This window comes from Camponotus floridanus, unplaced genomic scaffold (genome assembly GCF_003227725.1).
Source record: "Camponotus floridanus strain SB8 unplaced genomic scaffold, Cflo_v7.5 scaffold59, whole genome shotgun sequence".
Taxonomy (NCBI): Eukaryota; Metazoa; Arthropoda; class Insecta; order Hymenoptera; family Formicidae; genus Camponotus; species Camponotus floridanus.
In genome coordinates, this window is record NW_020229758.1 from 85,252 (window position 1) to 98,715 (window position 13,464).

A 13,464-nucleotide genomic window follows, 5' to 3' on the forward strand; every position below is an offset into this window, starting at 1 on the left:
TTGGATTAGCGGATAATGAATCGTCTTGCGTACGAAATCGCCATGAATTCGCTGGACGGAGAGTTCGATTATTCGCGCAGATCACTGCTGGGTGCGAAGAAATGATCGGGAAAGAAATAGTCGGGAAAATTTGTAAATTGAAGATTTTGAACGAACCCGCATGGTTGATTGAATTGTAAATAAAGTGGAAACTCGATCTTTACTGTGGTATCAACGTTCTCTAATATTTCCTTTTCGATTACATAACAATCTTCGAAAGGGTAGGAAAACTCGTTTCTCATCAAGTTTCTCTCGCCTGTTGAAGTCTCCTCGTAAAAAGAGCAGGCGAACGCGAGGGTTACGAGAGAAAGTGAAGAACCCACAAGCTCGCGATTGCGAGATCATGAACGGTGCGATCCCCGGCGATACCGAATCGCGACCGCTCTCGCTCGTAAAGCATCCTCTCTTCGGGGTCCGCGCGTGGAGGTGGAGGATTAGATGGGGGAGCTGGTTGAAGGTTAATAGGTGCCAGGTGGTGGTTCTCGGAAGGTGGTGCTCGTTAGTGTGTGATCCCGCCTACCGTCCAATGCGGTGGCTGGTTTCCCAGGGGACTCCCTTTGGCCTCTCACTCTCTCTTGGTGGTGGTTTTTCGCTGGTCCCCTCTCTCATCGCGTCTTCTTCCCGCCGTCGTTTCACGTTAGAGAAGGACCTGGACCGCATGTATGTGTGTTGCTTTACCATCGCGCGCGATAATAGTCAACGAATGAGACCCTCTTGACGCGCGCTCGCCTCTCGATGCGGGATCGCCCGAGATGTCGACTGACGAGGCTCGCAGTTCTCGGAGCATCGCGATCGACGGTGGATCGATTGACGACCGTGCGCGATTCGATGGGATCCAGTGAAGTTCAATAACACGGATATCAGTTGCTGGACCAAGTGCTCGCTGAAATCAAGATCGCACGGAACGTAAAATCGAGAAGTGGATCGAGAGACACTGACGTGAATTTTAATTTATTTAATCCCCAACGTAATTGAACAGAACTCGCTCGTCTTAGGATTCGATGTGCACTGTGTGTGGTGAGAATAAATTATTTTAAATACACATTAAGTAAGGACATAAGAACGAACAGTGTTTTGAATCAAGATCGTAAGAAGTTAATTAACATGTGAATTCATCTAGATTTGTAGTGTCATCTCGATAGATGACGTTCATTGGTGCGATCTTGGATTGACGTCTCGTTATAATCAGTCAGTCTCGCATCAGCGGACTTATCTGATCGAACATAACTTCAGCCGATTTTCAGATCGGATCACCTTCCCCTACATATGTACACAACTTATATACTTAACAATAGCGCCCAGTAATCGAGATACCAATTTTTATATTGACATTTTGGTGATGACAGTTAAATTTGACACTCGTATCAAATACGTAGTGAACTATTTAGTGACGAATCAAAGAGCGATCGAATAAAAAAGCCGATCGATAGTGAAGCCCATCGCGTCAGCGAACTTCTAAGCAGCTTGAAAGACTTAAGACAAGATGCTCTTCAAAGGCAACAGCTCACGGCTGGAGCTGCTGATTGGCAAGATCCACGCACACAAAGAACCGTCACAGGACGAGCAACACAAGTCTAAAGGTCTGAATGCAACTTTTTTCTCTATCTCTTTTTCGCCTCGTTATCTCTTTTATCTGCCTTTTTGAGTTTTCATTTTCCTCGAGCCCTTTACTTTTCCACAAAATGTAGTTCCATCGTCATCCTTTTCGTGTTTCATTTCATGAAATTTTCTATTCGTCTCTCTCTCTCTTTCTCTCTCTCTCTCTCTCTCTCTCTCTCTCTCTCTCTCTCTCTCTCTCTCTCTCTCTCTCTCTCTCTCTCTCTCTCGTCGCTTTTGAGTTTTACTAGATTTACGCGAAGAATTTTATCTGATGAATTTGTAGATTTTGCAGCATCTAATTTATTAAAAGGACAAAATATGTAATTAAAGTTGACAAATGTTGACATTGGTATGTTTGAGAATCTTTATTTGATAGAAATAAAATTTGAAATTTAATTTATATACATATAGAACGAATTGTGCGTGTATGTGCGTATGTTATAAGAGTGTAAGACAAAGTAAGCTATACATGTTATTCCTAATTTTTTTCATTCTCTTGTTCTTTTTTTTTTGTGTTTATATTTCTGGTATTTATCTGCTCTGAGCAGCAGAAAGATTTATTATTCATAATCCACTTCATATTTAATTCAACGCTATCACTCTAACATAATGATTGTCATGATAAAAACGTAAACAAAAAAAGAATATAATCCGTTTATATCATTAGATCTTATTTCATTATCTTTAGCATCAATATTTTTTTGTATTCTTCATTTCTAATCTCTTGATCACTGATTAATTATACTTTGTTGTAACATAAACTTGATGATTATACGTGCAAAATCGTTAAGGTATATTGTTTCATTTACTATTTAAGTTTTATAAATATATCAAAATATTATTAAATAAGTACTCTCTATATAAATAATAAATCTTTAAAAATTTAATGAAATTTAATGAAATTTAATCAAATTTGAGCCGCGCAATTTAATACCATTCAGCAAACTCGCTCAGGATGAAAATCCGTTTACTTACTATTTTTCTGTTAATTTCCGATATTCCTTTTCGGAGAATTTTCAAATTCTCGCTGTAGTCGTTTCAAAGGAATTGTCGGCTACATGTAAATTGAGCTTGGCGAGCCAACATGAAATATTATTACTCGCACGAGTCTCCCTGTGACAAATGCTCATTCTCGCGCGATAAATATCCGATCTGTAGTCACACGCACGTACATAAACACACGGGCACACGTTACACCTCGAAGCGTGTCGCGATTGATGACATTTGCCAGAAATAAGTTGATACAAAACGGCTTTCTGACGAACGCGCTATTAAACTCTGTCGCCGGTAACAGCGACGATAATTTCACTTCATAATTGCGAGTGAACAGTGTGAATATTCATCGCGAAACATGCTGCTTGGTGTCGAGCTACTAATGTCGACGTCCGACACGGTCGTTTAAAATCCAAACATCCCGGTAAATTAGTACAATAATTTTCTATCAAGAAAGAAAAGATTTTTCCTCAGTAAAAAAGATTATTTTTTCGCGATAAGTTGACAATTTTTAAATCGCGACTAGCTCATTAAAATGTTGAATTATATAATTCATATGAAAGTAAATAAAAAATGAGATTTTATTATATTCTTGTGTTTCTTAAAGATTCATTTTGGTTGAAAAAATCTATAGATAAGATGATGGATTTTTGCACTTCTGATAATCTGCTTTCTATATATTAGTTACAATTGTAATCACTGTTCCATTTCGAGATAAATGGATTTTATTTTTTCATTAAAAAATCCATCATCTTTTATTTATAGATTTTTAGATTTTTTCCATCATCTTTCCATCATCTATAGATCTATAGATTTTTTCGACAAAAATGAATCTTTGGGAAACAAGAATATAATAAAATCTCATTTTTTATTTACTTTCATGTGAATTATATAATGCAACATTTAATGAACTAGTCGCGATTTAAAAATTGTCATATCGCGAAAAATAATCTTTTTTACTGAGGAAAAATCTTTTAAATCAATCTTTTAAATCAAGAACATTAATGGATGGAATCGCACACTTCCAAGGATTCGTTTAATTAAGAAATTAAAAGATATATATGATGAAAAAAGAGGTGCATACTTTTCTCGCTGAGAATAAATTCTATAGCTCGCGTGAAAATTCGCGCTACGCCAATAGCGTAAAAATCCGCGTAAGGCGCGCGGTCCAACATAAGGGACAATTAACGAAGGCGTTAAGTCGGGCCCCTATTAATAAGCGTCGTCGAAGCGCTTCTATAAATAGTCGCGAAGCGACAACGGCATTGTCAGCGACGCAGGTCGGCAACGCGTGCATCGGTAGGTCGGGCCGTTAAATGCGCCTATTTTCGCCCCGATGACACATTCGTCGCCGATTGCACGCGAGTTAAATAAGAGGAGCCCTCCCGAGAGAATTCCTTCTCCGATTCTTTCCGTAATCAAACCCTCTCGCTTCTCCCCCGATATCTTATTCTCCTCTTTGGCACGCATAGGAAATATATAAGATGTCCGCATATCTAGACCAGATGACGTGTATTAGATGTTTCTTTCAAAAATTATTTTACGTCGAAGAGTTCTTGAAAATTTTCAAAGGAAAAATATTTCTTAAATCTTATTTGAATATTATAATTATTTATTTCATCATTGAAAATTTAATGGCACTCAACAAGTTCGTTGTTTAAGTATTTCCTACTTATGTGGCTTGATATATGTTCACAGTTTAATTGGCCAGAAATTGTTCCCAGTTCGATTTGTATTTATTGCCCAATCAGTCACGTTCCGAGACGAGACAACCTTTCTCCGACTCGGAGCTCTCTCGAAGCACCCCTGAAGAATCCTTGGAACGCGTGAATCAGTCGCGGTGCCAATTGGGCGAGCACCTCGATAGGTGCGCACACGTTGCGCAACGTGAAATCTTTTGAATACAGAGCACGAGTGCTCGAATTGCCTTGTTTTCTCCTCTAAAAACATAGAATATTAACGATAACTAGTATTAGTAAATCTCTGGATTGAGAATTTTAATTTTCGAAGACGGGGAGGAGTTCAAATTCTAAAAGTATCCACGATTCATTCTCTTTTTTTAGAAACATATATAATTTTAAATATATAATTTTACATATGTCCACGCCTTAATGTACGCGTAAAAAAGTGGCGCATGGGCGACCATCCTTCTGGGGGAGAGGAAGCGACGAGGCTCGCGAGGATGACGCGTGGGTGGAGGATGCGAGCGATTTACGCGGACGTACGAGACGTAACCGCTCCGATCGCTCGTCTCTCTTCTGGGTGGCGGTCTCTGTCTCGCGCGTGGACTGGGATTCCGCAAAATCTCTTAAATCGACTCGTGGGTGTCGATCCATCGCGACCGTCGACGGAGGAGCCGACGACAAATGAGGAAACGGCCAACTAGCCGAGTCATTTCCACCATTTACGCGCGCGTCACTTCTTCGCCTTTACTCTCCTCGGAGAGTCGGTGGGATCTCTCTAGTCCTCATTCCAGGCAATTATAAATTATTCGTGATTAGCCGGTGTGGATTCTTCGCCGGAAGTAACGGCGCGACACGCTCTCCCTCGACGCGGAGGAGGATAAGTCGGATTTTCTGTGACGGACACGCGGGGGCTTTCCTCACTTGACCCCTTCATCTTCCCGTAAGTTATCCGACGTCTCGGGGTCACTGCTTCCGAATCATTTCACGCTCTGAAGGTGTACGTTACAATGTGTAATTTCCGTTAAATAGTATCCAAGATAATCTTACACGCATATATATTCTCTCGTGTGATGATTATTTTTGCGTTATTTTATTTGAAGTAATTAATTAGCGTAAATGTATGAATATATTCGTCTTATAAATATTATTCGTGTACACTGCGAAAAGATTCTTGCTCCAACAAAGACCTAAATGAAACGTCAAGGAATATCCTGCCTGTTGAATATTCAGGGTCGCGAAACCGCACGATTTTACCGGAGCAAGCACGGGTTAATGGCACGAGTTTTTAGCATCTTCGTGTCGTTACGAGGACGATGTAAAGGGACACGCATAACACGGACGAGGTGAGACCAGATTCGTAATGTCGTTACGCGTACATATGACGCGAGTTCGTAAGGTCGCCTTGTTACGTAGAACTGGTCCCGCCAGTAGAGCGAAGCGAATCATTTCTGCACTGAGAAAAATCGTTTAATTATACCAACAAGATGTATCTGATAAGAGGCATTTTGGTTAAACTAAGCAGAATTTCTAGTTCACGATATATAAGACTCGATTTTTTATAACTAGAACATTTAATAGAATTTATTACGAGGATTTGGTTAGTATTTTCTAGTTGGATCTATAAAACTTCTTGTTATATTAATTAAACATGGATACTATTTTTTTATAAATTTAGTATTATTACCCAGAAAATTTGTGGTAAATTTAACAGAAAGAAATTAGTCATACTTATCTGGCAATTCCTAAAGGAATTCTGATTCGTCCATTTTCCAACAGACATACTGATTGAATCTACCAGATTTCTAATTAATGCAACCAGATTTTTTTCTCAGCGTGAAGTAAACCTGTAGTTCGATTTTCGATAAAGAAACGTAGGATTTCCAGAACACTCGGAAAAATTTTACTGAAGTAGATAAATTTCTAAAAGTCACAATAAAAATTTACTATATTTTATGTATCTGCTAAAACATTGTAACATGCAGAATTTGTAGTAACAAATTCTAGTAGTGGCTTTTAGTAAATGTAGGTCCTGTTATATCAAATAATAAACGTTGCATTGAATAAATATGAGTTTCAATATTACTGCTAGAACTCTCTTCATGAGAAACAATTTTTCTGTGTATCATAATTCAACTTGATAATAAATATGATTAGCTTTAATATGAATAGTCACCACAGAAAAATTTTCTTTCATTAATGGTTCAGATATAAATTCAGTCTTTATCATCTAGATTGATCAAGTGCAAATATGCAATATTACAATGTTTGTCTAATCCAATCATTTATCTATGTCAGCTAATTTTTTAGCTTTTTTTAATAGAAAATTGTTATAATTGCAAGATTATTTTTTTAGTATTTATTTTTTATTTTTTTTCTCGATTGCAGAAGCGTTAGGAACCGGAAGTTCCTCGTGGCACAGCGAGGATGGCGGGCCCAACTCACGTCGCGGCGGCGAGACACCGTCCTCCTGCGCGACTCCAACGTCGGCGAGCTTTCCGTCGGAGCCCGAGGTCGACATCGACGTCAATCCCGACGGCACCAACCCCGCCGCCCCCTATCCCTGCCAGTTCTGCGACAGGAAGTTTCCGCGTCTCAGCTATCTGAAGAAACACGAACAGGTAAAGACACAGGTTCCTCGATTCACCAGATTTCTCCAGTTGTTAATCGGTTGTTGATAAATTTGATAAATACGTCTGCAGTTATTTGCATGATAAAATGTCTATAGAAATGAAGATCTTTGCAATTTAAAAAGAAGTCTGGAAGAGAATCAAGGATTTTACTTCGAAAATTAAATTAGCATAAATTACGAGATCAATTTTTCGTGTCCACATATTTTTCTCCGCATTCTTCTATGACACATTAAAAAGATACATGATAAAAATTATATTATAAAAATTACTACAACTTAAGAGCATGTTTTGCATCGACTTGCGATAGCGTAAGATTGATATTGGGGTCAAACTAGTGCGGAGAGAAGAAGGAAGAAACGAAACCAAGAGGACCTCATTCGTCACAGGCACTTAATATGCGCGCCACGTATGCCGCGAGTAAAGCTCTCTTTTCACGCGGTGTGAGAAAAGGTCCGAGGTGTGATTCTGCAGGTTGACGAGTCCCGTATGCGGGCAGGTTAACGCGTTTCCTCCTGCGAACCTCCTGGAAGACGCGTGGCGAGTCTCTCTCTTTCTCTCTTTCTCTTCTCGGATTTTTTTCTATTTTGCATGGCGGTGACGTTAAGCTCGTTCTTCCGCGTCCCGGGACGGGTCATCGTCGGGTCAGAATCTGTAGCATCGTACCCATAACAGGTTGTACCAGTTATCAGGTTACTTGTCCAGGTGGCAGGCAGTCGCCCCCTTCGGTTCCTTCTCATGATGACCGTTGTTGAATACATGTATGTGCACTACATATGTAACCCGCGAGCTGAATCGCGCGCAGATACGGCTCCGATAATCAAGAGATCAAGTCCTCGTCGAGTCTAGCCAGAGATAACTGTCTATTTATTCTACGCGCAACTCTAGTTTCACTCTACCGAGGGACGTGACGGGTAATCTCAATCTTTGCAAATTTGTCATATTGAACGACGTCGACGCGTTCGAGGATGCTTGAAGCTCAAAAAATATTGCAAATTCGGGACGATCTAAAATTGTCTCGAGTTTTATCAAATTAATTTAAAATCTCGTCAACTAATAATTTATCTCTAATGTACTCCAACATGTCTTGATGCAGCCATTTGACTCGAATCCTCTCTCGGCAATCTTTCATCTTCAAGTGATCTAAAACGTCGTTGCCGGTCCGATCAGTTGAACCGCAGGATATACTACCTTCTCCTCGTCGTTCCATCGGCATACCGTGTCCGTCCGATCTTTCTCGACCGGACCAAGCGAGAGACCAGGCGGCGATCGCCTCGCCCGTCGTCCAGATTGTCTCTTCAAAGGAGCCGACGGCTCGAAAGTCGACCGCACGGTCTCGTCGGTACGTGCCGAGCTTACTTACCTTGTCGCGGCACCGTTTCGTGCCCCTGAGCCGCGTGCGACGAGCGTTTTACGCGAGCGGGGGAGCACAAAGAAGGTGACCGTATGGGATCATATCGGTCATCGTGATCTGGGTGGGTGACGCGTCCTCGCGGCCGAGCCGAGGCCGACAGAGAACCGACGCTTTCTCTCTCTCTCTCTCTCTCTCCTTCTCTCCTTGCTCTATGACTCTCTTCTTCCTTTTCCACCGACTCTTCTGGGCGCGTCCGACGAGGCTGCTCGCATTTAACTCGCACAGCTCATTGAGATGTTAAGCATGAACCGGGCTTATTGTACGAGTGCCCTTCTGAGGTTTGGTTGATTGAACTATTCGTTTCGTAGACAACTATGGACTCTTGGTCCTATACACGTTAATAGAACCTTGAAGTATGTTGCAATTTTTAGGCGACATGTAGAATTTTTATTGATTTTAGATTCTGTGATTTTTCCTCGAGTTTCAAGGATGCAATACGTCCCGATAAAAACAGTACGTGAAATCTTCGTTATTATCATGTGGATTAACATAGTTGAATCCATGATATTCAATAATCTCCTCAAGGATCGGTACTAGATGATATCGGTATTAATATGAAATTTACATTGATATTTCGAGAATAAAATCAATGTAATGATACACAGAAAAAAAGGACATTCTTGTTTTGAAAATATATTTAGTTTTAACATGAAAATCTTGAGACTATATTACGTTAATTAAAGAAAAATATAATTGTTTGAATTATTCTTTACTTGAATGAAGCTATTTTATAAAGTTTAATCAAGAAAAATATATTCTTGTGTTTAAAATTTAATTTTCTTGTACGGAAAAGAAACAATATTAGATAGAAAATAATATTTGTAAATCAAAGATTATAATTTTCTTAAAGTAGAATTAAATAATTATATATTCTTAAGGTGACAATTACAATATTAAAATAAGACTATAATATTGTTGAAATTTAAAATTATTAAATTCTTCTAAGAAGATTATAAATTGTTGCGTATATACGAAACAATGAACGCGTTAGTTTAAGTATATAAGTTTTGATTTGACACTTATTTTTTTTCTGTGTATAAAAAGAAAGTTATATCCATGTAGATGATTCGTGGTGACTGTTCTTGTCGGGACTTCTCATTAATATCGATGTAATCATTGTCTTATTATTGTTGTTTTATTCGCCCCATCTTTTTGATTCGAATACATCGTTTGATAGAATTAATACTATAAATGATTGCATTGATTTCAGAGTCACGGCGATCAGATGCCATACCAGTGCAGTTGGTGCAACAGACTGTTCAAACACAAGCGCAGTCGCGATCGTCACGTAAAGCTGCACACCGGAGACAGGCGATATCGCTGCTCGAAATGTGAGGCTGCCTTCTCTAGGAGGTAAGCGAAATCTTGTCGATGATATCTTATTTATTATTAGCCATCAATCAGATTTGACAATGAGTCAAAGACTTCGAGACTTGACAATTTAAAAAATTGCCCCCTAATTATTTCAAATTACTTCTCTCTCCTTCAATATCGATCGATTGATAAGGAATATTTTACAAAAAATCATAAGGCACAAACGTAACCAGTAAAGATTATCGAAAGGCATAAAAGAAACAATCGCGCTGGCACAACCATAAACGCGACAGATGGCTGAACGAGGTCCTCGACGGGGCCCAACCGGGGCCCCTCCGACCGATTCCACGAGGGACGCCGATCCAACGGGTGACAAATGAGTAATGATCACACGACGACCATGGCCCCGGGTGGCATTAGTCAAGCTTACTCTCTTACGTGGCTCTGTTTCTTTCTCTCCTCTCCTCCTACCCGCTCCTTGGTACTCCTCGCGTCGTATCCATCTGTTTGTTTCCCTCTTTCTCACGCGTTATCCTCTCGGTATATTGAATCGCTCCGCGCGCATTGAAATGCTAAGCTGGGTCTGAGAAAGAGAGAGAGAGAGAGAGAAAGAGAAAAAGACAGGGCCCGCGCAAAGTACCTTTTTCTAACTGGATACACGCGTGTGCGCTCGCGAGCCCCCGCGGGGCCCCAGGTGAGCAGACAGGTAGGACGCATAGGTGTTACGGGACAACAGGTAGAACATTAGTCAAGCGCCTCGTTGCCGCTCGTCCGCCTTCGCCGGCCGTTAAAGTCGCGCTTGCAACCGATGACACAGGAGTCCCTCGAACGATTCTGCTCACTATCGCGATTCGCGACCTTATCAGCTTCTTTTTGCCGGAAAAAAATCAAACTCCACAATTATATATATTATAATAAATAAACGGTATTGGACGAAAGATTATATAATATTTAAAAATCGCGATTTTTTTAACTTCCTTTTAGTATTCTTTTAATACCAGTCCTTCTGTATATTTATAATAAATTTTCACGCGATTACATATAATTAATTAAATATTATATATAAGAAATAATCACTTTCGCACATCTGCGATATATATTCTTTTTCCTAATTAATATTGTTATTATTTAAATTTGATGAGCGCGAATATAAATTAATAATTTCGAAATGGCAATCTCGCGTGGATTCTATCCTGAAGCAGAACTGCAAAGAATTGAGTTGTTAGAAAGGTCCTAACAGAGGCTTGCTTCTCACCTGTCAGCCGCTATTACAATCGTACCGCAAGATCTTTACGCCACATCTCTATTCGTCCTCCCATTTTAACAGTCAGTTTGGGTGATCCAACAAAAGGGTGAAAATCTCCGTGGTTCTCACGCTGAGTGTCTCAGTGAAATTTTTTTATGAAAAATCTTCTCTTCATTTACAACAAATATGCAGCATTGTCTCGATTACAATTTATTAATTCGAAGAGAACCTCAGCAAGATCAAAATATGAAAAATATGCCATGATGCTCAGAATTTATTTATTTATTTAATTGAGTTAAAATCGATGATTGAATTAATATCGGAAAAAAGTGATTTTCCTCTGTTATAAATTCTTTATTTCAAAAAATTTAAGAAACTAATTCTCTGAAATTCTAAAAAAATTTATTTATATATGTTCCAGAACGCATTGAGTACGTTTCGACTTGTCAAAATTCGATTCGATCGCGAAACCGGAAAATCAGAAAATTTTACGTATCTTACGAGTAATACCTCGTCACGGCGATGTTTTTATTCTCACGGAATGCGGCAGCGAAACATTGCATTTTACGGCAGTCTTATAGTTCTCATGGTCCATCGATAACAAATTCAAAAACACGATTCGACCTTTAGCTACTTTATATAAAAACAACTATTCGCTTCTTGCACTAATCTAATTTCGATAAATAAAAGTGCAAAATGTGCAAAATTTTTTCGATAAATAAAATGTGCAATTTTGTCGATAAATAAAATGTGCAAAATTTTTTTACCCAGTCAGAGTTGATCGCAAACATTTAATACAGATACCGAATAAAATTGAAATAAAAATTGCTTATTGGAATAAAACGATAAATCGACATGCAATTGTGACATGTGAAAACTGAGAAAAAAGTGCATAAAATCGAGTAATTGAATCAAATAATAATTTTATTACATAATGAATGATCATTTTTTAAAATTGCATCATTTGAATCATAAATAAAACTTTTAAAATGAGAGTACCTAGAGATCGAGCAGTCAACATACCTACGAATCAACGCGATAGGGTGATTCTTTCAATCTTACGAGGGTGGAGTTTAACGGTCCATTTATTTCCATTTCCTTTCAGCACCCTAAACATGATCTTCTTCTTGTAGAATGGCTGCTCGCCATTTCGCGCTTGAACTCTATATCTCTCTCTACGTGAGTTAGACTCTTAAAAATCACCAATAAGATCTTCGATTCTCTTTCTCTACTATTAAACGTAACTACTTTAAAATTAATTTTTTTTAACAATAACGGAAATCGTCAATTTTGGGGGTAAAATATATTTTTCCGTAATAATAACTTGATAAATTTTAAAAAGAAATCAATATCATAAAACTCTATTTTTATAAGGTGCATTTTAATAAGACCTATTATTAAATAACTGAATCTATTCCTTCTCGTTCTATTTCTTTAACAATAGATAGCCAAATTATTTCAAGCGATAAAAGTTACAGATCTATTCGTCTTTTCGCATTTATTACAATAGTAAAATAAGTAAAGAGAATGTAAAATGTGCAATTAAAACGAAACCGATCTCAATCTGCATTCAAATGCCACCTCCGATCTATGCCGAATGAGGAGACGGTCAACATCGAAAGGTGACATCGAACACATAATAGTGTGAAAACAGGAATATGCGAGTCGTCGCGAATGGCATTTAATACCGGCTTGACCGGCGCGGAGTCTCGTCGTCCATTCTCTTCGTTAAGCGAGCGCGACGCTTTTTACACGCTTTTGAGAGTCGTCCTTTTTTCAACTTTTTCCTTTTTTTATTTCTTCTTCTTTCGTCGTCGGTCGGTCGGCCGCAAAACGATACGCTCGATAATAGGACAGCCGCGGGTTCACCGGGCGATAATCCTGGTGGCGCATGAATAATTCACGCGCAAAGTGCAGGAGTAAATTCGCCGTCTGTCTTCGTTTCGGCGAGTCGAGACAGCTCGCTGACCGCTCGCGTCGTCGGACTGATCTCACCTTAAATGCGAATTCAGTTTTCCACCATCAACACACACACACATACGATGAATTATTCATTCGCGAAATCTACCACGAAAATCGACGAATCCTTACCCGCGCCTGACCCTGTCCGAAATCTCCGTATCCTCTTCTCAACGCTATTTGGCAGACGAATCCTTTCTTCGCGATAGAAAATATTCTATTTGCAGGGATAGGGTAGATATTCTATAGAGAAGCCTCGAGAGCTCGATTATTCGAGTTCGACATTTCCGAAAACCCGCACTGAGAAAAAATTTGTGATTGCATTAATTAAAAATCTAGTAAATTCAACCAGTATGTCTGTTGGAAAATGGACGAGTCAGAATTTCTTTAGGAATCATCAGATGAGTATGATTAATTTCTTCCTGTTAAATTTACCAAATTTTCTGGGTGATAATACTAAATTTACAAAAAAATAGATCACTGTTTAGTTAATATATAATCAGAAATTTTTTATAGATCAACTAGAAAATATTAATCAAATCCTTGTGATAAATTCTGTTAAACGTTCTAATTATAAAAAATCGAGTT

General features: G+C 38.8%; 1 protein-coding gene across 3 annotated transcripts in view; it reads left to right on the forward strand.

The window, feature by feature from the left end:
* The window catches only part of LOC105255972 (zinc finger protein 423), a 78,132-nt gene that overhangs the window by 57,736 nt on the left and 6,932 nt on the right, over window positions 1–13,464 (forward strand). For 2 of the 3 annotated variants that reach the window (XM_020029008.2, XM_025412912.1), the window contains 2 exons: window positions 6,702–6,934; window positions 9,568–9,710. In XM_020029008.2, the coding sequence (XP_019884567.1) occupies window positions 6,702–6,934; window positions 9,568–9,710 (376 nt within the window). Of the gene's footprint in view, window positions 1–799; window positions 1,620–6,701; window positions 6,935–9,567; window positions 9,711–13,464 lie in introns of those variants that run through there. The other variant, XM_011265561.3, reaches the window with a different exon arrangement.